The sequence below is a fragment of the Ascidia mentula genome, chromosome 1 (assembly GCF_947561715.1).
Source record: "Ascidia mentula chromosome 1, kaAscMent1.1, whole genome shotgun sequence".
NCBI classification, from domain to species: Eukaryota; Metazoa; Chordata; class Ascidiacea; order Phlebobranchia; family Ascidiidae; genus Ascidia; species Ascidia mentula.
Genome location: NC_138566.1, coordinates 25,705,114 through 25,733,057, shown reverse-complemented (window position 1 = coordinate 25,733,057; position 27,944 = coordinate 25,705,114). Strand labels below are relative to the sequence as shown.

The 27,944-nt window shown below is 39.4% G+C and overlaps 1 protein-coding gene and 6 non-coding genes across 7 annotated transcripts; 5 read left to right on the top strand and 2 right to left on the bottom strand.

Annotated features, from left to right (window-relative positions):
• Positions 1–446: 446 nt before the first annotated feature.
• LOC145887699 (uncharacterized) lies at positions 447–27,484 on the bottom strand. Its single transcript, XM_082978881.1, has 51 exons — positions 27,327–27,484; positions 26,959–27,140; positions 26,690–26,805; positions 26,340–26,455; positions 26,125–26,213; positions 25,761–25,936; positions 25,145–25,289; positions 24,825–24,979; positions 24,343–24,607; positions 23,974–24,172; positions 23,666–23,809; positions 23,325–23,504; positions 21,252–21,442; positions 20,987–21,146; positions 20,076–20,422; positions 19,661–19,752; positions 18,785–18,988; positions 18,202–18,386; positions 17,405–17,527; positions 17,134–17,290; positions 16,673–16,804; positions 14,777–14,924; positions 14,209–14,346; positions 13,459–13,600; positions 12,962–13,127; positions 12,426–12,604; positions 11,827–12,018; positions 11,315–11,561; positions 10,896–11,055; positions 10,461–10,589; positions 10,094–10,181; positions 9,741–9,857; positions 9,416–9,586; positions 9,007–9,147; positions 8,630–8,815; positions 8,109–8,271; positions 7,610–7,776; positions 7,077–7,297; positions 6,620–6,774; positions 6,263–6,393; positions 5,587–5,770; positions 5,253–5,380; positions 4,881–4,989; positions 4,363–4,491; positions 4,058–4,131; positions 3,662–3,847; positions 3,489–3,572; positions 3,142–3,309; positions 2,613–2,809; positions 2,334–2,463; positions 447–1,175 (listed from the first exon to the last, which is right to left on the bottom strand). Exons 1-51 carry the CDS (start codon positions 27,453–27,455, stop codon positions 963–965), a joined length of 8,130 nt encoding a protein of 2,709 aa, XP_082835007.1. The 5' UTR covers positions 27,456–27,484; the 3' UTR covers positions 447–962.
• Trnap-agg (transfer RNA proline (anticodon AGG)) lies at positions 17,652–17,723 on the top strand. Its single transcript has one exon. It is a non-coding gene; the product is annotated as a tRNA-Pro (tRNA).
• Positions 19,524–19,595, top strand: Trnap-cgg (transfer RNA proline (anticodon CGG)). Its single transcript has one exon. It is a non-coding gene; the product is annotated as a tRNA-Pro (tRNA).
• Positions 20,754–20,825, top strand: Trnap-cgg (transfer RNA proline (anticodon CGG)). The gene has a single exon. It is a non-coding gene; the product is annotated as a tRNA-Pro (tRNA).
• Trnap-cgg (transfer RNA proline (anticodon CGG)) lies at positions 21,811–21,882 on the bottom strand. Its single transcript has one exon. It is a non-coding gene; the product is annotated as a tRNA-Pro (tRNA).
• Positions 22,429–22,500, top strand: Trnap-ugg (transfer RNA proline (anticodon UGG)). Its single transcript has one exon. It is a non-coding gene; the product is annotated as a tRNA-Pro (tRNA).
• Trnap-agg (transfer RNA proline (anticodon AGG)) lies at positions 23,055–23,126 on the top strand. Its single transcript has one exon. It is a non-coding gene; the product is annotated as a tRNA-Pro (tRNA).
• Positions 27,485–27,944: the final 460 nt, after the last annotated feature.

The following is a 27,944-nucleotide window of genomic DNA, read 5'->3' as shown; positions in this document are numbered from 1 at the left end:
TTAAAGTCCATTCCATATGTTGAAGGGAAGGCAATCCTTCAACACTTTTGCTTACGGAAATGCTGAGTCACAGAAGGGTTTACTCAAGCGTATCGAGTTATGCAACAGATTGGCAAATTCATTTTGTTAAGAGAACCAAGTTACAAAAAGCTGGTAAGACCCCGAAGCTGATCGAGGCAGGTATTTGAAATCAGCAGGGTTTATTCTCTGAGAAGTCGAGGCAGCAGGGAAGCTATAACCTCCGGGCCAGCAAGCGCCATAACATAATACAAGACTTAATAAAGGTTTTAAACCCGCCAGTTTGAACAAAATTAGATTTCTTCCAAGTGCTAAAATCTTGATCTGTCAACAAAAAAATGCTTATAAAGTAGACTCAGTCTAGGCAAATCCTTAGATTCTATCGTTGTTTAAAACCCAGAAAACGCCAAAAGAAATAGTTGGTGCTCAATATTTATTGGCTAGCGAAGTGATCACGTGCGACAAAAAGATAAAAATTACGTAAGTGAGAAACAACGAGGAAAGCGGAATATCATCAACGCAATTTTGTCTATATTACAAGCACAAAATACAGTGATTAGAATCTAAAGCAGTATTTACTATAAATTGCGAAGTCAAACGGAAAACTGCATCGCGTACAAATTCGTAGCGCTACATAATGTCCGACAGTGTGAAAATATTCGTCGATGGAATCAATTAGAATATTGCGATCGACCGGCTAGTACTGACAATGCACATCGGTTCGTAAACATGGCTCCATATCTTGCGGAATCGCAAAATTCCTTTACTACAGCGTTTTTGTTGATGTACTTTTACTAAAAAAACCTTAAATATCAACATATTGCTTGATAAATTGACATATGACCGAAACATAAAAATACAGTGGGGATGTCATATATAAAAAGACAGCAAAACGCGATCCAAGTGAAAATAATTAGTTCGTGATTATGCAAACATACAAAAAACTATTCTTCCTGATCCGGGTCAGCTGGGGTGGCCTCCCTCTCTCGTCTGCTCTTTCTCTTCTGCATTCTCTCTTTTAAGATGCTCTCCTTGTCGCTCTTCTCCAACCTCCTAGAGGAAGTCTGTGGACGACTCTCCTCTGCAGCTGCAGCATCCATGTTGTCCAGGGCCGTCTTCAGGTCAATCGAGGTCGACTCCCGCTCTTCCTCTTCCTTCTGTGACGTCACAAAAATAAACAATGACATTTTGTTATTGCGTAAGAGTATTTATTCTTCTGCGCCGATGCTATCTGACTATTATCTGGAATTAATATCACGGTAGTTTTACCACAGAGAAAATACTATGTTTATTAATTCGAAACTAAATCTAACTTGTAATGAGTTGTGGTAACAGGGAGGTTACTGGTTCCATCCAATTGACATGATATGCATAAAATTTGTGTGGGTAAAACAACATTCCGTGCCCAAACTACAGGCGGTACCCTACTCAGTAAAGGTTCCTGGCTACTCGTTAAAATCTATTGAAAGCATGATGCGAAAACACCTTTATCAAGAGCTGCAGACAGGGTGTTTCGACCTGTAAGGTCTAATCAGTGCAGCTGTTGAAGTGGCACTGTGCTAGCTATTACACTAGCAGTCACCTTTATCAAATAAAGCAGATTTAAAGATGCTACAAAAACAATAAACAACACTCTCTTGACCACAAACCGAGACCAGGTCGGTTGGAAACGTGCATCTAATTCCGCAAAATAACGAGAAAAATCTCGCTTCTCTCGGAGGCCAAAGCCGATGCGTGGACTTCACGCCAGCCACGTAACACAAATACCAACTTGTTCGGTTATGGCTGACAACTTTCGCCGCAATCTTCTCTGCTTTCTTGCCAGCTGGAGGCGAGACACGTGATTTAACATGTGTGTTTTCGACAGTATCAAAAGTAAGTGACAGAAATACGATAAATGGCATTTGGGTTAACAGGCCAATTGTTTTAAACTGTGTTTGCATATATTCGTGCTGTTGTAACACGAGGCAAATGGCGTATTGATGATGTATCGTTCGGTTCTTCCTATTTTAAGTAAAGTCTCATATTTCAGTTGGATTTAACTTCAAGTGAAAACCCGACTTCATTGCTTGCTAGCAATTAACATCTGACATAATTTAATGATAATTTCGACCATTTCCAACCGGACATATAGAATAGCAATTGTGACTTTTAGTTTATTTTTCGTTCAGTCTATATTTCAGTTAGATTTACCTCCAGTTAAACATCACGACCTCATTCATAAATTTTTCTTTGCTTAACATCGGATCACAACTTTCTTTAGCTCCAAATATTTCAAGCACGACAACTTGTAGTCATGACAACAGGGTCCTCACCTTTGATTCCTCCTTCTTTTCCTCCTCCAACTTCTTCTGTAGCTTCTCCGCGATCCTCTGCATCCGTGCGTTTTCATCCATGCCCTCGACCTCGTTTTTGTCGACCAAGTTATTGAAGTCGTTCGCTTTCCTGAAAAACATCACAATTAGTTGGAAGTTAGTTTTTTTTCGTAACAACCGAGCTAAAAAATGCCAACTTAGATTTATCTGCGAGCCAAAAGAGCCACATCTGGCTCGCGAGCCACAGGTTCCCGACCTTTGGTGAGGAGAAAATTTTACCTCTTTCCTCCCTCTTTCATGGTCATCGTTCTCTCAGTCTTCAACTTGCTGATTCGATCGCTCAGCATCGTCTTTTGTCTGCTGATCCTCATGCTCTCCCGCATATCCACGATAGTCTTTTCACTTTCGAACTGGTGAATCAACTCCACCGCCTGATTCTGTTTCCTGGCGCGTCCCTTTTTGATGCGGGTTTGAACCTGCGGGAAGACAAGGGGGGAAATCGCCGCTAGATTTTATGTTTTGTCAAATATTGAAAAGTTGTAGAATTTTAGCATATGGCATACGCCCAGTTGCCCATAAAGCCGAGGTTCCGCAATCTGAAAGTTTTATTTAAAATATAATATGCGGTTTTCATATTCTAAGATATTCCAACATCAGTATTTTTCTCCTTCACATAACAGAAACCTTAATTTCCACCGATCCAACAGTGATCAAAACATCGAAATCCTACACTTGCACACATAAGAAGTCTTTGATGGGGGAACCACCTCATTCATTAATGTCTAATGTTACGTCACAAACCACATACTTGTTCAAGATGGCGCAACCGATCCTGTTCAGCTTTTTCAGCAATCGCCCGAGATTTTCGGATGAGGTCGTTGTAGATTTCATCCTTGTCCACTTCTGGGACGGCGAGGGTCGGTCGGGCGCCACCGAGTGGTGTACTTGGTTTGCTTTCTTTACCCTTCGGAGGTCCCTGTAAGCATTGATGGTAGTTTAACAACCACATTGGTACGTCAGTCAAGGCTCCCTTCTCATATACCAAGTAGAAACCCTGATCGGGATTCGTGGCCAGAAGATCCAGGGTTCGAATCCCGGTGTAGATTTTCAATAAAAATTTTCATTTGAATATTAAATACGAACAATAAATCCTACCTCGGTATCTTCGCCTGTTTCTTCTTCTTCTCTCTCTTGCTCTTGTCGCCTTTTTTCTCTTCGTGCGGCTAATCTCTCTTCCATCTTTATGCACAAAGTTAAATGAATATTTTTATTGTATTCAACCAAGAAAAATAGGTTCGACAAAAAAGATGAAATAATTTGCATCTTACCAAACTCTTCTGTTTGCTAGCTTGCTCCTTGTTCCTCGCATCCCTGCTCTTCATTCTCTCATCAGCAAGGAGGACCATCCCGGCTGCTGCGTGAGCCTCAAACTCCGATTCATCTTTCCTCTGTCTCCTCTCCCTCAACTTCTCACGGATCATTGCTTTCTGCTTCTTCATATCCGATGAGAGCAGCTGCAATCGTCGGAAATATTCGCTATTGTGTCATTTTTTTTTAATTTAAACCGCGTTTTGTAGAAGCAAAAAGTACAAAACATTAAAACTTCACCAACAGAAGTAAATTGTTAAAAAATTTTACTTGACAATGACGCGACCTTACGATTATCTGAATAGAAGATTTTAAACATAGGAAGAGCACTTTTTTGAGGTACAATTGCAACTTACAGCTTTCTTGGCATCAAATTGTTTTTGAAGTTTTGATATTTCTGCATCGGCGTCTATATCTTCTCCCAGAGCCCCTGAACAAAAATGTAAGCACAATAATCACGGGAAAAATAAATTCAAACGCAACCAAACATTCTTGAAGAAACAATCTATGTTTTCTTATTTTCATAGAATATTTTAGGGGCACAAATTCACCAGTTGCTTCAAGAACTGGTGAGTTAGTGCCGAAGTGTTTTCGAAACTCAAAAATGTAAAATAGAAATCAACACAAGCTTTTAAAGTAAAATCCAATGAGGGATACAAACTTTTCCTCTCGATTTCTTCCTTCTCTTTCTCCAAATCTTCCTCCACCTTCCCCATCTCAGCTTCGATCTTCTCCAGGGATTCTTGAGCTTCCGAGTCCAAACTCCCGGAAGAAGCGGGACGCTGGGATTCTGCAAATGTTATGGAATAAGCAGAGTCGGTCCGAAGGCACATTTGACTAATTTGACCTGATTGGGCCCCACAGTTTAGTATGAAGACCAAAAAAACTTCTAAAACTTTGCCTTTTCTAATTGTGGTAACATTTTTTACGGTAAATTTTCTGCATTCTGTTTTGTAATCGGGCGCAACATTTTCTAGGAATGGCCGAGGGAATTGTCAAACATGGTAACTGGATGTGGTTAAGATTCAAGAAGATACTAATAGCAACAACCCGATATCAAGAAGAATGAACAACTTTGAAACAACCAAAAGGTACCAATATTATTTTCTACTAAAATCTACGCAAACAATTTATCCATTGGGCGAAATATTCCAGAACGAGAAACTAAACAAATCTTACGTTGCCATGGGAGGTCGAGATCGAAGACGACTTTCCCGATATTATCATTCCATCCTTCCCTTCTGGATCTCCGTTGGTTCCCAGTCAATATATCCAAGTAATCGTTGCTCTGAATTTTGAGAATTTATTATGAAATAGTCGGCAGTGTTTGGGGTAAGAAAATATTACTGCAAACGTTTTGTCACACACTATATGTAAATAGCCTGTTATCGTTCGAGATTTCATATTCCAATTCGCAAAAAGTTCCGATTAAACTAGCTGACTAAAAAAATAAGCTTTTATAGAGTTGCCTCTTCAAGTTTACATTATTTTTCAGGGTCAAACAGCCACGTGGCAAGTGGCCTTGGTCCGAAGCAACACGTGCGTCCATACCTTGTCACCGATCACATCCGATGTAAACTTTTCCTCATTTTCTTGCGTGTGCTGAAGCTGAGCGAGCCAGTCTACCGAGGTGCTTTCCCTCGTTACGTCACTCGCTGCTTCGCCAGATCTGCATTTGCCTGCGCCGATTGGAATGAAATTTTAAGCGACATCGTAAACGGCTTTTTTCACGAAGTCTTTAAGCTTGTAGTGAAGTATTGTTATGCGACAAACATATTGATCGCTTGAGTTTTCTGTGTTACGGTTTTCCAGATTAACATTCCAAAAACTTAGTAAAAACTTGTTTGAAACACAGCGATTATCAAGAAAACCGTTATCATCTTACTTTCAAGAAGAAGAGCAACTGTTGAGATCATCTGCTTGTTCTGTTCAGCCACGTAGTTGGAGAGTCTCTTCCGCTCCTCATCAGTAAGAGGGCGATCCGTTCCATCCTTGATCGCACGGAGGAGACGTTCCTGCCTCCAGTCTTTTCTCAATGCGCGGAATTCCTCGACCATCCCGTTAAGTTTCTGATAAAGATAAAATTAAAACGGTAAACCAGGGCTTCTCAACGGTGGCCGGGGCCAGAGCCATGTGGAATTCTTCGGAAAGCCCCTAGCAGTTCGACACAGATTGCGTTTTATAACAATCTTATGGTTTTGTTTGGTTGTTATTTCTTCGTTGCCATTTGTGTTGTTTCGTGGATAATAAAGGTGGTCTTGAACGATAGCGTAGGGAAGTCATGAGGCATAAATTGTTGAGAAACATTGCCTTTGTGCTTTAATCCGACACGAATGATTTTAAACTTTTGTAATTGAATCCTTCGAAATTTTTGTAATGTCGGATGATGTAACCAACCAACGAGATACACTCTTCACAAGGATGATTATGATCAGTATTTCCGACATAACTTAGAACTGTGCTCTGAAAATTGACATCAGAAAATTTTACTTTTCACGTAACCTGAACCTCAAATATTTCTATACTTTAAGTCTTTCACATGTTATATTCGTAAATCTCACCTCATCGGATGCCTTCTCCGCATCTTTGGTGTAAGATCCGTCCTCGGATGCGAGTAGGATCATCATCAAAGTCTCCCGCTCCTCATCGTGCTTCATCCCGATCTCACTGATCAGTTGCTCAGCTGGAGGACCTGAGATTGTTGGATGAAATACGTTATTAAGGGAGTGACAGATTAGAAGCAGATGGCGGTGTATTGTGCTGAACGAGTTAGAATAACTTGGTGCGGAAAGATGTATATTTTAAGGTGGAAAATATAAAAAAAAGGTTCAGACCAAACGATTATTGCTACAAATTTAATACTAACTTTGCTATTAACCTCAGACAATTCACAGTCACACAAATAAAAGTAAACGAGCCTTGAGTTTTTTCTTCGGCAATTTTCTTGAGCTTCTCGAGTATTTTATCCGGGTCGGTGAGGGATGAAATTGCTTCTTTTCGTTTGCGTTGATTTTTTCGAGCTGACAAACGAGCTTGTGCCAATTCCCTCTGTCTCTTCCGCGAATCCTCGTAACTAAGTCAGTTAGTCCAAAATTACTTTCGGAAAATAATTTTTTTATTGAGTGCCCTTTCGAGCAAACAAAACCAGAATAAACCTGACAGGAAAACGTGAAATTCCACTAACATTAACAGTATAAAAGATCGAGTCAGACGTACAGATAATAGGTGATTTGCCTACAGAGTATAAATAAGACCAATTGTAACAAGTGTTTCAGCGTATTTTCTTCCAAGCAGAATACACACACATGTTACATTACAACTACAAAAAAGCTATCGGGTCGGTGTCCAAGTTCATTTTACACACGACATTATTACCTTGCAGACATTGCTGCCTCGTCTTGCTTTGCCGCCTGGAACACAAGTGCCACAGCACTGTATTTTTCCTCTGCCTCCATCTGGCGGCGATCTCGGCGTAGTTTGGCTAACGCTAGTTGGCGCCTTCTTTCCTCGCTGATGGCTTCGTCTTGTCGCCTCAAACCAGCCAAGAGAGCTTCTCTCTCAGACTCAAGGTTTCGGTCCAAGGTCAAAAGGACGTTCTGTGAAATGGCGTTTGGTAAACATGATGACATTGGAACTAATAGGTGGTTGGCGATATTTCTTGTAGTGAAAGTGAAGTTAAAGTCAAAAGTTGGGGCAGTTTTTAATCAAACCACAACAAATAAGCTTGCCCACGACACGACAATAATGATGCTCACATTATACAGGATCTCACGATATTACTTTTTCTGTGATCATGTGGCTTCAGTTGGGTTTTCACGCATTACACAGGCAGCACACAAGCACATAATGAATGGTTTTGATTTGCAGAACAAATTCAAAAGCGTCACATTGTCATAGCAACCCATCACCTTTCTCGTCTTCCGCTGCAACCTCTCCTCTTCCTCCAACGCTTTCTCGATGTCATCATCTCCGGTGGGGAGTCCCTGTCTCTTCCGCTCCTCGATCAGCTCAGCAATCCTCTTCTTTAAATCCTCTTGTTGGGATGACTTCTGCTCACCGAAGATCCGAGCAACGTCTTTTAGTGGAAAATTTGTTTGTTTACAGACGTCGCCATTAAAGCTTGACTTTATTATTTGTGAGGTTTTTACATTAGTTGAAAACAAGTCCGTACTTTAGAAACAAAAACGAAAATTAGCTATTATGTTAGTAAAAATAAACTTTTTACAATCTGCTTGGCTTGGCGGTAAATGATTACAGTGAATGCGCTATTAATAAACGCTTTGTGGTATTTCGCAGCTTTTACTTTCAAAAAATCATACTTACACATTTGAAAAAAATTACACGTCGTGTAAAATTTAAAGCACTTTTCACACAAACAGTTTTTGTCACGCCTTATAAAAAAACGACCTTTCTCGTTGATGTCCAACATCCTGAAGAGTTTAGCGACGTCATCGTGCTTCCCTTGTCTTCTCAACTTCTTCTCCTGCCTCTTGATCTGAGTGATGCGGCGCTGTCGCTCCTGCTCACTCAACTGCTTCCACTCCTTCTCCCCCAACTTCTTCATCAGAGCCTGGATCACAACGAACTTTTCAGGAAAAACTGCGTTCTCCGGATCCACGGTGAAATACATTCATTTGCAAATGTACGCAAAATTTACTTGGATACGAAAAATTTATTCACGAGAAAATAGAAAAGTCAAAGCTAATATGCTGATCATTATATTTAGCAAACATAGTGCTATTTTTGCTGCCAGGCATAATAATTATTAGGAATTGCTTTTCTGGCACTTAAGTTACGAAAGTGTTTATTGATTTCGTCCATCATTCGACGAGACTTTCTCCCTGAGTTTCAATGAACACTTTCAAAACTTAAGTGCCAGAAGAGCAATTCCTATTGTTTAGCAAACGTTCCGCATAATTAAAACCTACCTCAGCGAGGAGTTTGTCCTTCAGCGCATCGTATTTATCTTCCAGGGCTCGGAGGACTTCTTCCTCCTCCTCCTTCCGCTGGTGGGCGTCCTCGAGTCCGAGCAACGATCCGGCAATGTTGTCATGCCAACCGTCGACGCGCGCTTGACGCTGGACTTCGGCGAGTTTTCGTAAAACGACTGGACTCTGTGACGTCATACATAAATAGCGTTTACCATGTCGCTTGGCAGACAGGTTGCAATTATTTAATTTGGTTTCGAAAACATTTATGACCCTTGCTGCATATCATGTTTTAATTTGAAAAACAATAAATACATATTTACACCAGCAGTCGAAAATAAATTGTTTTAAGTTCTTCTTGTAAATAGAACTCATACTTTATCCAGGAGTCCATCCAGGAGCATATTTTCCTCCTTCTTCTGGACGTTCTGGAGGTCGGCGAGGATGTAAGCCTGCATCTCCGACTCCGACATACTCCGTGAGGAAGATATGTTGGCAAGCTGGAGTGCTGACGCTTCCTGCGTCATGAAGGACAGTTATTACGAAACAAAGGCATTTTACATTATGAAGTGTGCTGTATCAGTCTTATGTCCACAACTGAATTTTACATGTAGTAATCAGTCAACAAAGAATCGATAATTTATGGTGAAATCATCAAACAAAAACGTGTGGAGGTGTTTCGTATTGAGGAAAAATCATCCACAAAAAAGCCTGATGCGCATTAATGTGAACTAAATCATGTAAAATATGCGGTTAAAGGGCTCCAAGTACTGCTGAAGTTCCAACCTTTAAGATGTCCATCTGCTCCTCCCGGGTTTCCACGAGAGTTTGCGGATCCTCATTCCTCCACTGTCTCCTCATCTCCCGCAGATCCTTCACTCGCTCCCTCCTCTCAGCTGTGTTGCTCTGCTCTGCCCTCTTGCGGTATTCGGTGTCTGGTGCGGTGCTGTCCAAAATCTGTGCAACGGTTGATGAGTGAAATTAACTTCACGATAGAATTCTTACAAGAGTTAGTGTTTGGACACTGGTCGTTACGAGGATTCAGCATGACAAGAAATAAAGCTTTGACAACAAGCAGAACAAACAGAAAAACAATAACACCAAACTCCACCTGCATGAGGGCCACCCTCTCGTTCGCGTGCTTAGATTCCATCTCTCCCAGAACTGCGTCAGCAAGCACTGTGACGTCATCCGTGGACAGGTCGAACACGGGGAAATCCCCGTCCTCCTTAAGACAAACGATGGAATTCTTGGCGTTGGCTTAACGGTAAATTTATCCCGTAACACGTTGTATGACGTCAGTTACGACAGCACAACGATGGTTTGTGAGCACAAAATTAAGTTAAAACGTAGAAAGGATTTTAATGCAGTCCCTCTTTTTAACGTTTATCCGCTGAGTATTTGTACTCTCTGCACCATCACATTGACATTTTTTCTCAAATATTAAAAAAACACAAAAGAAACCTCGAGGAGTCCGGCGGCTTTTTTGCGTTTGAACGCTTCGAGACGCTCCCGAGCTAACACAAGCTGGCGCTGTTTCTCTTTGTCCAATCTTGAGTACAAAAATATTTATGTTAAAAATCGGACAACAGACAACATGTGTGACTGTACCAGAAAATCTGACCAAGACTTGCACAGAATATCACGGGTTCGAACCCGACGCGGGTAAAAATCATCATAAAAATTGCTCAAAGTTTGATATTGTCATAATATTGGTGTGTTTGAATATCATCATGGGACCAATAATCATTTCACCAACTTATCTAAAACTTTTACAGGAAAGTTTTGGGCAATCTGTGTTGATGTAATGACACAGAATAAGCATTCTTACGCGTCGTCGTGACTCTTAGACATGGAGAGGAGAAGTGCGATGGATGAGAGATCGTTTTCTCTCCGGAGTTGTCGCTCCTGTAGACGAAGCTTGGCGAGATAAGCCTGGCGTTGTCTGTCTGCATCCATTCTGTTACATGCAATAATACGTGCGTTAGAAACTTGGCTGTCGAAGAATAGACAACAATTTTGTTTTTGTACAAGTTTTAAATCGTCATAGGATATTTTATGTTCGTCGTCAGTAGTTACGGCTTTTTCAAACCTAATAGCGCGGGAAAAATGAAAAATCGTCCAAGGAATTAACCACGCAGGAGTTTAAGATGGGAGTTACTGTTTGAGTTTTTGCAAACGTTATTGACACAGAATAAGTTTATAAGCGCATGAGGAATGGATACTTGGTAGATTTGCACTTCATAATAAAAACGCTATGACTAACTTGTCTTGGGCGCTTTTGAGTGCATTAAGAAGGGCGTCTCTCTCAGCGTTCATATCCATAGCGAGTCCTTCCAGAACATTCTTTCTTCTCTTCTTCTCGACTTCCTCGAATTTCTCTCCTTCCTCGTCGAAGAGAGCAAAAGCGTCAACTTTTGACATTCCTGAACAATTTCACATTTTCACTAAAATTCACATTCTTTTTCTATTAGTATCAAATGAAAGTTATAGTGGATCAGACTTAAAAACAAGGGGTTTGGAAATAAATTTAAGCGAATCTTTTCAGACAGTCGATATATTTCCGTCAAACAGTTCTCCGATCAACGAACTATTTTATCAATAACAATAACTCCTGCTCCACCGCGTTGATAATTTCCCCTTCAACCAGCAAAACAAATATAAAAAGTGACATTTAATCCGTACCATTAGTCATTCTCTCCTTTCTTCGTCTTGTTCTCTCTTCTAAATCTGCCCTCCTCCTCTCGTTCACGTCGCCCAGCAACAGCGACATTAGCGCTTTCCTATCCTCTTCCGACAGACCGTCGCCTAGCAACGCCAAGGCGTCTTCGTAGCGACCTTCACGCATGAGTTCTTTCACGCTGGATGAGAGATGATCCAGTTTTTGCTTTTGTTCGTCACGTGACATCTTCGACCAGTTGTCTCCGCCGACCTGGTGACGTATTATGTTGATGACGTAACAAAGTTATATAACGTATTGTTGATTGGCAAATAATTCAAATTAAATGTACCAATTTTTCATCACGAAATGTTTGTTTGTTTTCCGAAATATGTTTCTTAAAACATAGTTGCAATCCATAGTAACTGAGTCAAGGTTTTACGTCGTTATTCAGAGAAAATATGCATGATATCTTTAGCTTTACAGCATTCTCCAGCAACAAAAAATTCTGGCACGATCTAAGCTGTGCCTATTTTACCTTGAGTGGAAGAACTTTGGCGACGATGGAATCAATAATAGCGTCAAACTTGTTCTGGACGGCGTCGTTGATCTCGCTGTTGGGGTTTCCCCCAAAATCCGCCGTCAAAACTGACTCGGGAACATTTCGGGACTTCCCCGCTTTGTACAGAGACACGATTCTCTTCTGTTCTTCCACCAAATCCTGATGCGACTGCACGAAAATTGTTTCACGGTTCGTTAAACACGACAAATCAACCATAACGACAAATATCTAACATTATCGCATTACGCTGGCATAACGGACAACTTTTGAAGAAATATTAATGACAAATGAAAGATTTTGAGAAATCCAAAGCCAATATGCTGTTTCGAGCACTAACTGATTTTATAGCACTGATGATGAGTACAGCAGTGCCCAAAACGTTTGCTTAAGAATGTCCTGCATAATATTTTGGCTTTCTTATTAAAAGTTATCCACTCAAAACTTTCCGTACCAAACGATTTTTATGTTATAAAAAGTAGAACCAGCTTGGCTGCGATGTTGCCTCAAAAAGTTTTTTTGCAACACTCAGAGATGAAAGAGTAAAGAGAAAAGGACGACAAACACGTATGTGGTACCATGTCAGGGATCCTGATTGACAGCTTTGCTTCCTGTTCATCTTGTATCTCTTGTAGTTCAGCCAATAACGCCGCATCCAGCTGATCACGACTCTCTAGCTCCTCCTCGCGGATGCTCATGCCCACTTGTCTGTAAAGCGCGGCCTCCGCCAGATGTTGATAGTGTTCTTGCAGCACCACTGCAAATTAAGGGTTTAAGTAACATATAAGAGCTCATAAATACACTAACCATCGCCCTTGTCTGTTGAAACACAGAATAGAAATACCACCACAGTATAAAAGCAATAATTTCTCTAGCATGCCAAGGCATAGAACAGCCCAACTACAACCTTACCACCACGTAATATTGATGACATGACAATAGCCACCGTATCAATGATAATTATGGGCAAAAGTTTACGGCTTGTTAATTGAAGTTATTGCAATTACGAGAGGTCAGGTCCTATATTAGTGTATGACGTTTTATCGTATTACGAGCGGATACAAACCACTAGAAGTGGCCAACTTTAAACTGAGTAATTTGACCTCGCACTGACCTTCGCCACGTGGGACCTTTGCACTGACGTCAACCAACCGTGACCGAAGTTGGATCGTTGAAACGTCATTTTTCATCGCAAACGGATCGCTCATCTTCCCGAGCATATCGCTCATCCATGATCGTTCCCAGTTAAATAAAGCGTGGAGTTTTTTCAAGACAGCTTCCTATGACACGTATTTCAAAATCAGGTGGTTTTGCATGAAGTTCAGAAACAGTGAAATAACGCAACCAATCTAACAAAATCTACGTATTTGATTAGTTGACGAGAAGCAACTGAATAACAAAAAACTAAACTCATTTAAATCAGTTGGGCAACACAAACAAACCAGCATAAACAAATAAATCACAATAAAATGTAGCGAAAAAATGAAGACAAAAAAAAACAATTTGTTTTTTAGGCATGATTTATTTGACACAAATGAATCCATGCCCACAACAGAATAAAAATCAACCAATAGAAAACAACAATCGTTTGAAATTTAAACAACCACGAACCAGCATAAGATCTCTATCCTCCACATCCACAATCTTTTCATCATCTTCCGAGAAGACGAACATCTTTCCAGCTCTCTTCTTCCTCATATCCTCCAACCTCCTCCGTGCAAGCTCCCTCTGCCTCTCTTTGTCGCTTTTCAACCTGTTGTCAATATACGACACAATGACGTCACTAAAACCCAACGAGCTTACTTTCAAGGGTACGAAATGGAAATAATGAATGCTTTCAAACTGTAACTGCGATAGGCAATATAGAGCCAATATCATGATATTTATGATTTTTATGATTTTTATGTTTTCATTTCAGCATAAATAGATCCAATAACCGACGAAACCGCGTCCAACTTGCATTAAGTCTGAGGTTAAATATGCGCTATTATTATCATATTCTGTGTTTAAACTTGCAACAGAATTACTATAACATGCCACGTATTTAGTTCCAACTTGGTATATTATAAAAGTAAAGCTTGATTACGTTTTAATCAATCAAAGAATGAGAAAACACTGCGGCACAACCAGCAAACGCCGCTTGTACTCGATCTACTAACAGTTCGGTAATCTATTGCTCATATTTTTATTTAAATCAACTTTAGTATAAACTCTGCATAACCTAACCCTCCTGAAGAAGTCGCAGAAACACTGAACGCAACTCCACAAAACATGGCCACAAAACATTGCCACTGATGCTTAACCGACCCCATGCAATACACCCTTACAACAAACACAAATAAATAATAATTCGCTCTGTACCTTTCTCTGTTCTTGGCTTCACGGTCGATGAGTCCGCTTACAATGGCGGCAGACTCGTATCTCTCTTCTTCGATCGCTCTCAACTTCGCTTGTCGGAGTCGTAACAGCGCCCTCTGACGTTCTTTTTCGCTCATGTAACTGAAAAACAACAAAGCTCCTGTGTGATTGTGGAAGAAAAACTGATGAAAAGAAAACAGTCGAATTCCAGATTTTGGAATAACGAGGTTTAACTATTTACATCGAAAAGTTTATCAGACCCGGGGGTAGAGCCTGGTGTGGATCCAGGAGGGGGCGAATGGGGCGATACCTCTCCTTTAAAATGTGTTACAACACTAACAAACGCTGTAGTCACATACATAAGGGTTGTCTAAGATTGATTTTCGTTCATCAGAAGCTTGCTTTATCTGGCACATGCATGGCTATTACTTGTTCAACAAAAAAAATCGCCATTATTTCGTCACAATATTGGACAGAAACCGCCTTCCAGTCCAATGAAAATTTCCGATCTGCTTGTTTGATCTTTCAAGATGCAGCGCAATTAAACCAAACAAACAAAGAAATAACTCACAAGTCATCCTGCCCGTTTAGTAATCTCATCAGAGCATCGCGTTCCTCTTCAAATCTTGATGATAAATCCACGAGAGGATTGTTGATCCCAGATTCGTCTTCTTCCAAATCTTCTCCCGCCTCCTCGTCTTCTTCTGCGATCGCGTCTCCTATAATAAGTTGAGCAAGAAATAAGGCACAGTTTTCTATAGTGCAGTGGTTAACAAGCTCCTTGCAATTGCGGACCGGTAAAATTTTAACCAGCGATTTTAGCAGTCCGGGGATTTTCTGAATCCTAAACTAAAATGTAATAAACAGAACATGTCGAAAATATAAAAAAAATCGCAAAAGTATGCGTTTTGAACCAGAAAAAATCCAATTAATGTGAAACAATATGAATTGGGACCGGTGAAAAAATTTACGCAGATCGGTGGTTGAGAAACAATGTTCCAGTGTATGTCTAAACATGTGCAAAAAACAACGAGCTTTGGTCAGTAAACTAGAGGCTTTCACGACTTTCGTTTGAAGTGCATCCGAAATAAATAAACTCTCACAACTTCCTGAACTATTCTCAGTTATACGATATACGAAGAAAATGCGATAGTTCGAAAGAGATTTATAAAAGGCGTGGTCGATATATGCTGTCCTTATACTGTAGCTGTCATATCTTTGCGTACAGTTTCGTGAGTAATGTTCACTTACAACCTTTTTATAGCGAAACAAAACGTATCAGCTCCACAGACAACACTGGCGACGACTAACCTGGTGCTGTGTTAGAGGTTGTTTGTTACCCGGGGTTGCCTCTTACAACCCTTACAACATTTTTATTGTTGAGAGAAATGTATGCTTTAAACTATACACTTGCACCCAATAATATTACAGAAAACAGGTAATTACAGGGTAGACACGGTTGAATAAAAGTGAGTATGTGATGACGTTTACCGCACAATACCCGATAATCCCATCATTATATATGTTGATATAATTGCTGCCCGAATATAGAAGATACGTTAAGCATGTGGAGCCAATAATATGAATTTGTGTATAAGCTGCAGACAGATGGCCACTGTTTCGACCTAAAAGGTCTCATCAGTGCAGCTGGTGTGACTATCAGACGACTTTGCTGACCAAACGGCCAAGCAAAGACTTCCATAGAAGATACGTGTTGCTTGCGAAAAGATGTTTTGCCTATATTTATTTCAAGTGACCGTTGAAGCGGAATATACTGGAAACGTGGTATACAACCTCTAGGTTTTTCACGTGACGTCATTTTTCGTTTGGCCGTATTTGCCTCATTTTTATGGAAATTTTTCGCGTGGCAGTATATCCACCTAAATGGTGTTGACATGCCTTTTTTTAGGATCATTATATGTTTCAGGTCGCGATTATTTGATTGATTTGGAACAGGAACGGATTTTAGTGAATACGCCTCACGCTAACACATTTGATAAGTATGACATTCAAACGCAAGACACAAATGCTTTAGCAACACACTGAAAATGCTCGTTGAAAGTTTAAAGCTAAAGTCTGTACATCTCTGCAACTTTCAAGTACCATCACTATCACCTATGTGCAACTCAATGCTAATCGATTTTGTTGAAGTTAAGTACGCTCAACACCCGTTTTCAAACTTATTGTCACTTTGATGTGGGGTCATGACCTTTTAGCGTGGCCATGACGTGGTCAAATAGGCAATGCTCCCCCCACCAAGTATCCAAGTTTAAGACTTGCAAGTTTGGCTTTTTCCAATAGACCAGCTTGTAGTTAAATAAGAAAGTGCGGTCAAGTTCGGGAGATGGCGCTTCTTTGATGTTTTTAACCTTGTTTTTTTGTCAACTTAAACAACCTTGCACGGTTCCACAGAAATTTTTTTTGGAAACACTGACATAAACTATCAGTCGAATACGTCACGTGTTACCTCTCTTTCTCGCTTCAAGTCTCTCCTTCAACCTCCTCTCATATTCATCCCTGCTAAGTCCCATCAACCCCTTCAACTTCTTGTCGTTGGCGAACGCGTCACCCAACAGTTTGGCAAGCTCGTCCAATTTACCTGAAAAATTTGCATTAGACAAACATTACAAAGTATTTGAAAAGCTCTTTGGTTCTCCTGTACATGAACAAAACGATGGGAGAAAAAGTCACGTGTACACAAATAATGATGTCATAACAAGATCACAAATAGTTTATTACGCAATGTCAATACAACAATATTAAAGTGTATCCATATGTAAAATACAACAATCCAAATTTTGGCAAAAATATCAAAGAAAATAGTGGATCAGCGTCAGCATATTATCATTTTTTGAAAACAAAAATACAAATACTTTCTTCTGTTTCTACCTGAACAATTATTTCTTCCTCTTAACCCTCTTATCTTACCTTCCCTCCTCAATCTCCTTTCCTCCAACTTCAACTTGAGAAGTCGGGCTTGTCTCTCCTTTTCGCTCATCCGACGCCACGCCTCCTCCCCGATCTGCCGCATGAGGGCGTCGATAAGCAACTTGTCCCTCAGTGCGTCATATTTGTCCTCAAGGGCCTGAAAACATTTATTCATGAAACGAACACAAGTGATAAAAACGACTTGTAGTGAAGAACATAAACGATACCATCATTTTAAAACATTTGTCTAACGATACGATATATATCGAACCTGCATGAGATGATCGTCAGCAGCTGCACCCTCGTATTTGCACAAGACCGCAAATATATTTTCACACGTGTCCATGTGTCTGATGACGTCATCCACTCCAGTGGTCAGACTGTGGCCATTGGTCTAAGTGAAATACACCCACATTTTTAATCAGACAAGAGTAATTATGAGGTTGGACGATGCCTGTAGGTGTTGAGTGGGAACGGCAGTTTGAAGTTGGCCGAAATTTCAGCGGAAGAACGCGTGCGGCTCGTTGGTCTAGGGGTATGATTCTCGCTTAGGGTGCGAGAGGTCCCGGGTTCAAATCCCGGACGAGCCCAGTTTTTGCAGCGTTGGAAAGGACAGTTTTTTTTTAAGTAAATGATGTTAATGCCCTTAATTTGATGTATTGCTTTTTAAAAAATACTGCCTGAGTCTTAATGAAGCAAAGTCATGAGAAAGGCAAAGCCCAAATACAGATGGGCGCACATTGATGAAAATTCTACAGATAATCAAATGATGTGCATAAAAATGACCAATCCGTTCAGCTTAAAACAAAAACAGCATCATCAGAACCTCATGTGGCAGTGAAACCAACACAAGTAAAGAAACGATAGAAAGGGTTGTTTTAGAATGTTTGAATTACAATTTTTTATACATTGAATTCACTGTTTGGTCGGCAAAGTCGTCCGATAGTCATACCAGCTGCACTGATGAGACCTTATAGGTCGAAACAGTTGGCGATCTGTATGCAGCTTGCACAATTAATTATATTTAGTCACGTACAAATGAAACTATTCAAAACTTAAATGTCACACCTCGTTAAGTTCATCGAACCACGTGATGGCGTCCTTAAGTTGCTCTTCTTGCAAGTCTGCGAGAAGGGAAATCCCCACGTCCTTTTCGCTCGCATCGCCCGCTAGTTGGCGCAGTATTTCACTTCGTGAAACGTGTTTAAGAGCCGACGCTTCTTCGAGCAACGACAAGAGATCTTCTTTGCCATCTGTCATACCACAAATTAAGTTAAATGATATTATTTGAAATATTTGAATAATCAAAATAAACAGTATGCCCATTTAACTGGTAAGAAATTTATTTTTCAAACGTTTCGATTGTAACTGAAAATCATTCTCAATGTGAAATGTTTGACAATGAATTCACACTGAGAATGATGGTAGTTACAATCAAAACGTTTGAAAATTCCTAAATTTCCCAGCAGTTACATGGGCTTTTTTATTTTGAAGGTTTATAAAACCGTGAGTCATGTTCATATATTTAAATATATATAAAACAAGTTAGACGAGCAAGGTTACAATATATCCACGAATCCGGCTCCGTGTGTCCCAAAAAGTTTGGGAAACACTGGACTAAACACCAGAGAACAATTCAGTCGGGGATCACCTTCACTTCTGACGTCAATCTTCCTTCGTTTCGCGTTTATCTCAGCCAATCGCGTTACTCGCTCGTCTGACGTCATAGACGAAGCGGCCTCGCGTAATTCTTGTGCGGTGACGTCTGTTAGAAGGCTTCGGAATCGAATCCATTCTGAGGGGTAGCGGTCAACCAGGATTCGAAGGGAGGGCGCGATTTGTTGGTTTTCTGCACCTGATTTAGGAAAATTATATTTGACCTGATTGTCCTTCAAAGCAGAACCACGTGGCCAGTCTCGATTTCTTGCAAACCTGACATCGCTATTCAGAGTGACATGGAGGTGGTTAGCACCAGCAGCTGATATGCTCGACCAGTTTTACTATTTTACTTTTTCAGCATTTTACTTTTATGATTCTTTTTAGCGAAACATGTTCTCTTTGTAATAAACTGCGTTTCGACGCGAGGTTATTTATATTGTAATTTTGCAAATGTAAAGTTTCCACCGGTGTCACGCACAACAAGCGGCGTTGGGAAAACGTCGAACATTTAATATTTCGGAGAGAAAATATTAAATATTCTTGCAAAGACTCTTAATTAAACGTCATCAAAAACTATCCTCGGACAGTCGACAGCACAGCAGGTTTAAACGTTTGCCTCTAATAGAAACCAAAAGTGATGACAATATAATATCATTGAGGAATCTCAGTGAGTTAGTTTAGAAAACGTTTCCTTTTCAGTTGGTTCTAATCCTTGGTGGAAAAACACCCGCGGCTCGTTGGTCTAGGGGTATGATTCTCGCTTCGGGTGCGAGAGGTCCCGGGTTCAATTCCCGGACGAGCCCAGTTTTTGAAGTCAATCATCCCACTTTTAAACTACTGTTAGCAACAAATTATTCAAAACCATTACCCAATTGTGATAAAGACATTTCGTTGAAGGGATTTTCCAATGGAAATCTTTCTTGTGTAGAACGAATGTGACGTTTCAAATCTTGACGAAGTCTGAAAGAAAAATGATGTAAAATACCGAAACACAGTTGACAAAGGTTTACGGGAAAATACCGTGTTTTTTTTTCAATTTACACAGTGTTTAAATCCCAACCTATTGAAAAATGTCAATATATTTCATTGCATTCCTCCTTTACACTGGTTTTCAACACAACATACACAAACTATCAGTAAAAAAATGACTTGGTTATCTGCAAACTTAACAATTTTATTGTTCGTAATTGTCAGCACCAATATTCTATTCACAGGAATTTTAAATCTACATTTTAAGAAATCAACATTCCGAGGGTTTGTTGCCAAGGCAACTTCCAACTTACTTTGATTTGAAATTCTTTCCAACCCAGCATCTGTCCAGTGTCACGAGATCCACGGCCGATGACGTAAAAGTGATGTCGCTGTCAATTAGTGACATCATCCACTTTTGTCTGGTAATTTCTTGTTCCGTATGTTTGCCGGGATCATCGGATGACATCACAATATCTGATGTCACGCGTATCTCGTCTTCGCACCGAAGCTCCAACTCGGAAATAACGTTTAACTCGTCACGGTCCAGCAGCTGTGTCTCGTCAACCGTGACTGTTTTTTCGCTCTCCGCATTCAGCGTTGCAGCCGAGCGGAACGCCGACGGCAGTGGTCCGAAAAGGTCATGTGCGGAATAAGCAATCTGCAAATTACGAAATGGATTCAAAAATACTGGACTTCCCTTCACAAGGCAAAGAGTCAATCAACTGTACATTGTTAAAGTTTGTGATGGTTGGGGTTTGTTCGCGGACAAAAACTGGTAAATAAAAATTATATACTTACTTAAAAAACACACCAGGATGTGATTTACTCAAAACGTATACGTCTAGTTCTTGTTATTATGCCTTATAGCACAACACAAAAGTGCACTAGTTCAAACCCACCAACAATTACATTCCTGCAAACCACCCATGGTATTTTTATTTCCAAGGTTTTACAAATCTGTTGGCAATTGGTTGTGATAAATCACGCGCGGCTCGTTGGTCTAGGGGTATGATTCTCGCTTCGGGTGCGAGAGGTCCCGGGTTCAATTCCCGGACGAGCCCAGCTATTTTGCGTTGTTCATTAAAAACAGCATTTATCACCACAATTTCTCAGAACACCAATTTGAAATCACAAAATAATCGACATATTGAGTGACATTGTGCTGGATGACGAAAATATATAAATATGCCACCCGCCACCATGAAGATTTCTCCTGTATTACCTGCAGCTTTTCGAAGAATGCCTTCTGGTCAACCAATTTGCTTCGTACAGATTTTTCCTCTTCGAGCAATCGCTGAATGGCGCTGTCGCGGTCAACGTCGAATTTAACTTTTCCTTCGGTGACGACTTCGTCCCACAACTTGGACCTTACAATGTCATACCTGGAAAATGGCGCGAAACGGTCAGTTTCGGTGTAACATGTTTTACGCTAAACTTTCGTTTCAATCCGACGACGACACGTTGCTATAGTTACGATTGTGACTCACTTTGTAGTGATGATATCTCTTATCAATTTTTCCTCTTCACTGATTTCAGGAACAGGAGTAGGAGCAGCAACGATAAGAGGAGGAACAACTTCTTCGGGAATGAAGAAAAGTAGTTTTGCGATGTTGTCTATATGGAGATCACGAACGATTCGGTACTCAGATTTACGGAGTCGGTAGAGGTCCTCACTCGCCTGAAGAACATAGAAATGTATTTTGGCGGTTTAAACTTGCCACAGCTAAAGAACGATGACAAGGCTTACGCGGCTGTTCAATAATAAACTAAAAGTCCTCAATGCGCATATTCGAAATTTTATGAAAAACTAATACATTGCAGACGAAAATCGTTGGCAGGTCCGCGCAATCAACGTTCGCCGAAAAAGAAGCTTTGAAATATGGAAGGTGTTAACCTTAAACGAATAATTATGATTCATGTTTGGTTATGTATCATAAATATTTGCTTTGTATCCAAATAATGAAAAGGGCATCAAATGCTTGTGGACCAGAAATGTCGAGAACACGAACTTACCATTCAATAAAAGATAATGAAGAAAAAGAACGCGGGCTCGTCCGGGAATTGAACCCGGGACCTCTCGCACCCGAAGCGAGAATCATACCCCTAGACCAACGAGCCGACACGCGTGTACTGCGAACATTGCAGTATAATCATGAGGTCGCTCGATAGAGAACGCTTTTCATTGGACAATGGTCTAGATTGGGGTGATTTTCGTTTCAGTTACAATCACGAGCGAGTCGTTAGATATTTACCATCTTAAGCAGCTGCATTATCGTAACTAGTTTAAAATAAACAACTTTTGTAATTTGTGCGTTTAATGCGACATTATAGTAAACTTATAGCATAGATCTACTATAATCGGTGTTAGATTGGTATCTAATATTTTTGCCTTTGTCATGATAATTGACCATCGTAAATGTTCCAAAAAATGACAGTTTTTTAAACCCTTGACAATCAATTATCAATCACATTAAATTGAAATCGAAAAAACTTCAACATTTTGAAGTCATCGGTCTTGTGCGTTGCTTAACTTTGCAGTTGGCAAAAAAATATGTAGACAAAACAGAAACACTTTTCAGAACGCTGAAGAGCAAAACCAATTCGAGTCCATTGGAGAGATGCCGCTTGCCATATAAACGACACAACAGAACGATTCACATGTGCGGCTCGTTGGTCTAGGGGTATGATTCTCGCTTTGGGTGCGAGAGGTCCCGGGTTCAAATCCCGGACGAGCCCAACTTTTTCCTATTTGTCAAGAAACTACCACATTTCAAATTTAATGTCTGTCCCACAGTTCCCAAACGGTAGGCCCGAGTGTGGTCTACACCGCTGTTTTGCATGGGAGCATATTTGTCATCAAAAACGGTTTGCAAACAAATGTGTTCTATCTTAGCAATATGTTTGCAGTACAAGCACTATGTACTGTCCTAGTTTTATAGGCAGTCTTTTTGGTTTCACGTAGCCTATAGTTATTCAAAATGTAGGTATTCGAAATGCGATATCAGCGCATTAAATTTACGTTTTAGAATTGCTTGTTTCACCAACAGTAATGTTTTACTGCTTCCAAAAGTTATTTGATTTACGTACACGCAACTATAGTAACTCTCAAATATTGAACCAGGTAACTAACAAACAATGGGTCGCACTGTGACAAAACAAAGGCCAAACAACTTCTCTTTGTCAACATTGGAATAAAGCGATTGTCTTTCAAACAACATCTCACAACGCCGAGACAATGGGATCACGACGGCGTGATTTATAAACGTCGTTTTACCGCCAAACACATGTGCGGCTCGTTGGTCTAGGGGTATGATTCTCGCTTAGGGTGCGAGAGGTCCCGGGTTCAAATCCCGGACGAGCCCATCTTTTCCAATTTTTTCGATAACGGTTGACAATTTCAAAACTAAATTCTCGATGTATTGACTATTTCCACAATTTCACATTTAAATAAGAGAAACGACATTTGCAGTATTGTGGATAATTTTCCCATTTCATCATTACAATTAGGCTACATGAGGTTTTAGGTAGTACATTACAGCAAATAAAAAAAATATATTTACTTGGTTTTTCATTTTTTCTACCAGTTCCTGGTATTGCACATCTTGTAAGATTTGCAGTTGAGCTAACAGAGTTGCTGCAATTTCATTATCCCTTTTCCCAACTTTCTGTTTGCGCAAGAACTCTTGTACAAGTGCAGTTGCATCATGAAGTATTTGCAAATGTGATGTTTTCTCTGTGGCCTGTAAAAAGCAAAATTTCGCAATAAAAGTACTTGAAAAGTGTAAAAAATACACTGTTTTTAGCCATATCAAAGCTTTCACATTCATCTTGTTTCAATGAAACATAAACCAAAAACATAACACAATAATTCTTGTGAAACGTTTTCAATGCATGTACTCACTGCTAGTGATTTTGAAAGCATATTATCTTTCCACCCATTATAGAGGTCATTTAGCTTCCCACGGGCGACATTGAGATCCTCTTCACTCAAAGAAGAAAATGATTTGTGTTGATCAACTTTTTTGTGCAGAAAGAAAATCATCATCTACAGCAAAGCAAAAAATAAATGTATAGGATAATGAAATACAGTATATTTAGGAAGGGATAAGATCTGTATAAGGAGAAATTTAACTCCAAAATGAATAATTTGATAGGCACATACTTCAACCCAGGGAATATTTGCTAAACTAAATCAACATCATTACTCACATCACGCTCCAATTCATGTTTAACTTCAATCAGTTTTGTAATTTCAATCCAGGATGAAACCAGACCAAGATCTTTTGTTTGTACAACTTGACCCAGTCTGTCACCAAGTTGTGGCATCTCATAGAGCTTTTGCTGTTGCTTAGCAATCTTAATACGATCTCCAGCTAGCCTTTCCTGTCTCACAGAATCCTCTGAATACCTGGCAATTACCGAAAAAGCAAGTTAGTACATTTGGAAAATGCATAAACTTTATAATTTGGACATGCAATGCATAAATAATTTTTTAAAAAGTGCAAATTCTATCTACCTGTTGTCATGCATTACATTATCTGACTTTACAATTTAAAACAAAATCTTTTAAATATATACCTTGATGGTTCAAACACTTGTTTTCGTTCAGAAACAGCTACTCCTGATGCTGATGGGTTGAATGGAAGAGCGAACAAATAATCCACACCAAGGTTGCATCCTTCCTGGGCTCTGTTGCTCTGTCTGTATAAGGCAGAGAAGAGAGCGATTCTTTCACTTTGGGCATTGACTTGAGCTGATTTTAACTTCTGCGATAGATATTGTTTGTCCTGTTCCTGTCGTTTCCAGAGATCAGTGAGGAGATTACCGCTTGTAGTTGCTGAATCTAAATGTATTTCTTAATTGAAATTCTTTGGAACAATATATGAGGAGAGCTGCAGCTCTCCAATATTATGGCTTTTTTGCACAAATATATTAGGACATTTTGATTTTTGCAAAAACCTAAAAAAGTGATCATTTACAATCCTACATAATACAAAAATTCATTCATTTAAATGCATTCCATAACCCTCTTTCTAACAAATCAATAAACATTGATATACTTTTGATGTTTCTGAGATTTTCCTTCTCAAATATTTCTCTTATTTCCTCAGAGCTTTTCCCTTCTTCTTGGTAAGCTTTGTATCTCTGCTCTGTTGCCTCCCATTTTAGTTGGTAAGCATCAGCTGTGTCTCCCATCAGTACAGAGAGGTTAAAGCTACAGAAAATTTAAAACATTTTGATTATTTAGTTGCAAAATCAAGTTACATTATTTGAAAATAAATCTGGCACAGTGAAAAATATATGCATAAATTTCTAAACAGAAGGCACATTACACTTCAATTTAAAATTTAAAGCATTTTTGTTGAACTAAGCAGCATACTTGAATGAAAGATTTCCTCCATACAAAGTTGAAGCATCATCCTCAAGAGTTCCATTCCTTCTCATTTCCTTTTCCTTGCTTTGCAATTCACCATAATGACCTTGCATGTCCGCTTGAGTGACCTTGTGCCTCAAAGAATCATTTTCTGCAAAAAACAAAAATGTTGCCATACTTGTCTGAAAAACATTTTGGTATACAAGCCAACTCAGCAGAAATATTTGAGTAAAGTTACATGCATAATGCCTGCATGGCCAAGGAATGCAGAAAAAATATGCAGCTGCACAATCTCCATTTCTCCTTGCTTATGTCACAATTGGTTTGGCATAGTTTAACCTAGTGGTTCCCAACCTCTTCTAAGTTTTAGCCAATGTTTCCTGGTTGTGTAATGTAATGCCATATCAAAGGCATAATTCATTAATCATATTAGGCCCCTATTAAGAATCAGACAGGAAGGGGGGTTGTGTCATTTGTCGTGGTTGCTCATTAGTTTCTTTCAATTTTCATCATTTGGTACTGCAATATCTTTGTAAAATCTGCAGGGGTGCAATGAGCCAAGGAAGGTTGGGATACACTGGTTTAAATCATGACAGCAATCACGCAACATTAATACACTCACCACTTTGCAGTCTGACCATTTCCCATAGCAGCTTGCTTCTGAGGATGTCATACTTTTCATCAATACCAGATATCAGCTCAGTCACAGTCACATCATCCTTCAATCTGCTGTTATCCAACATTTCCATGTCAGTTCCATCATCATGTATAACGGCCTCAACCCCAGCAGCATTCCATCTGCAATAAAATGTTTGTGTTCACCTCTTCTCAAGCCAATCTAATCTTTGTAGTTCTGTGAAATCTGCAAACTAAACAGTACAGAAAAATTCACAGTTTTTGGCAGTAGTGGGTCTACTGTTCAAACAACAAAGCAGCATTGAAAAAATGATAAAGTTTATACGTAAACACGTTAAAAGTTGACTAACCTGTTAAGAAGCCTCCTTGAATGATATTCCACATCCTCTTGGTACTGCTGCTTTTCTTGAAGAAGCATTGTTGCATAGTTTTCATCACTCTGAAACACGACACAATCATGTTTGGTTTTTATAATTACCAACATAATGACGCTTTTGCACTATATAATTTATACTGGTGATTATAAACAAAGGCCACAAAAAGAATGTAGTGGTCTCAAACCAACCTCCATTGAACCTTTATAAAACTGATATTCATCAAATGCAACCTCCGCCTCCCTGTTGGACAGAGCAGCCACAGCTCCCTCAAATTCTGCTTCATTTCTGATTGGTTTGCCTGCACCTGACAAAAAACAATATAATGTTATAACGCAGAAGTAATGCCATGCTTACGCATAGCAAGGCGGGATCGCCCCACTGCGCAGGCCCTTTATATTTGGCGACCAGCTTGGCTGCAATGCCTTGGCTGCGAAGCCTGTGAACCTTATAATGTTATAATATATATATTTCTAAGGATACTGATAAAGTTTTTCAAAGCGAAAAAATATGAGTAAATTTGGGCATTGAATTAACTTACCTGGTTGAAAGTATAAATACTGCTTAAACTGATCCCAAGAAATCTTTTGATTGTTGTTTAAAGTTGATTTCCATTGATTCCAAACATCTAGTGAAAATTTTTCTGCTCTTACAGACCTGTACAGAAAATAACGTTCAAGAACTTAACAATATACAGTCTTGATAAACCTTTTTATCTTACAAATATGAGCATTTTCCCCAGAATATTTTGTATTTCATGTAATCATGTAAAAACACTATGTATACACGAAACATAACAGTTTATCTGACCTAGCCAGTAATAGAGCACTGCTTAATGAGATGTTCATTGATCCATCAACATTGAAGGCCATAAAGTCCCAATAACAATTGCTTTCTATAATTCTCCATTCTTCCAACTTTAATAGAACTTCCTGAAAGTGTTTTTTAGGGCACTGATGGCTTCCACACACATGGTGGAGAACTGCGTTTGCCTACATAATAAGAATCATGTTCAAATTTGCGCGGGTTTATAAGAGTACGTCTGCGATAAACTAAATACCATCACACAACAACAATATCAATAAAACATAAATCGTAATGAATTACATATTTTATCATTATTACGTTTATTTGTAAGCATTACTGTTCATTTTTCTGTTATTTTATGTATTGCTTACCAACAAAGAGTCTACATTGTGAAAAAACAAGTTTTCATAAAACTGTTGAACTTCATCGCTTGTCAAATACCCCTTGTTTGTACGATCCAAAATAGCAAACATGGACAGAAAGTCTTCTTCTGACTTCATTTTGATAACATTTTTCAGAAAACCATTAAAAAAACCTGAAAAGCATAGTCATCTTTATAAATTTACAACGAAACAGATATAAACAGAATTTAGCGTTACTTGTAACCAAGACAAAAGCAAACCTCCCATATGTCGCCTAAATGCTGTCGCGTGTCGCTAGGAGTAAACTTCATAATTTTTTTTTAAACCTCCGAATATTTGCTTTGGCTTGAGGCACAATCTGTCCTTTAAAATACAAAACAAGTCACTTTTTATTGTGTTCAGTGCAATAACAAGTTAATTTGCTTTGAATGAATGAAATTTACTCATACTATCCATGGCTTTTAGAATAACTCAATGATTCCATGTTTTGGTCGGTGGAAAAAGGTTCATTTGAGTTGACAAGGAACCCACAATACGTAGAAACGTCAAGCTATCCTAAAACTGTTTTGCTAAAATCGTCCTGTTTCTTTTTGCTTTTTGAATTTCGTTTCTTGTGTTTGTTGCTCA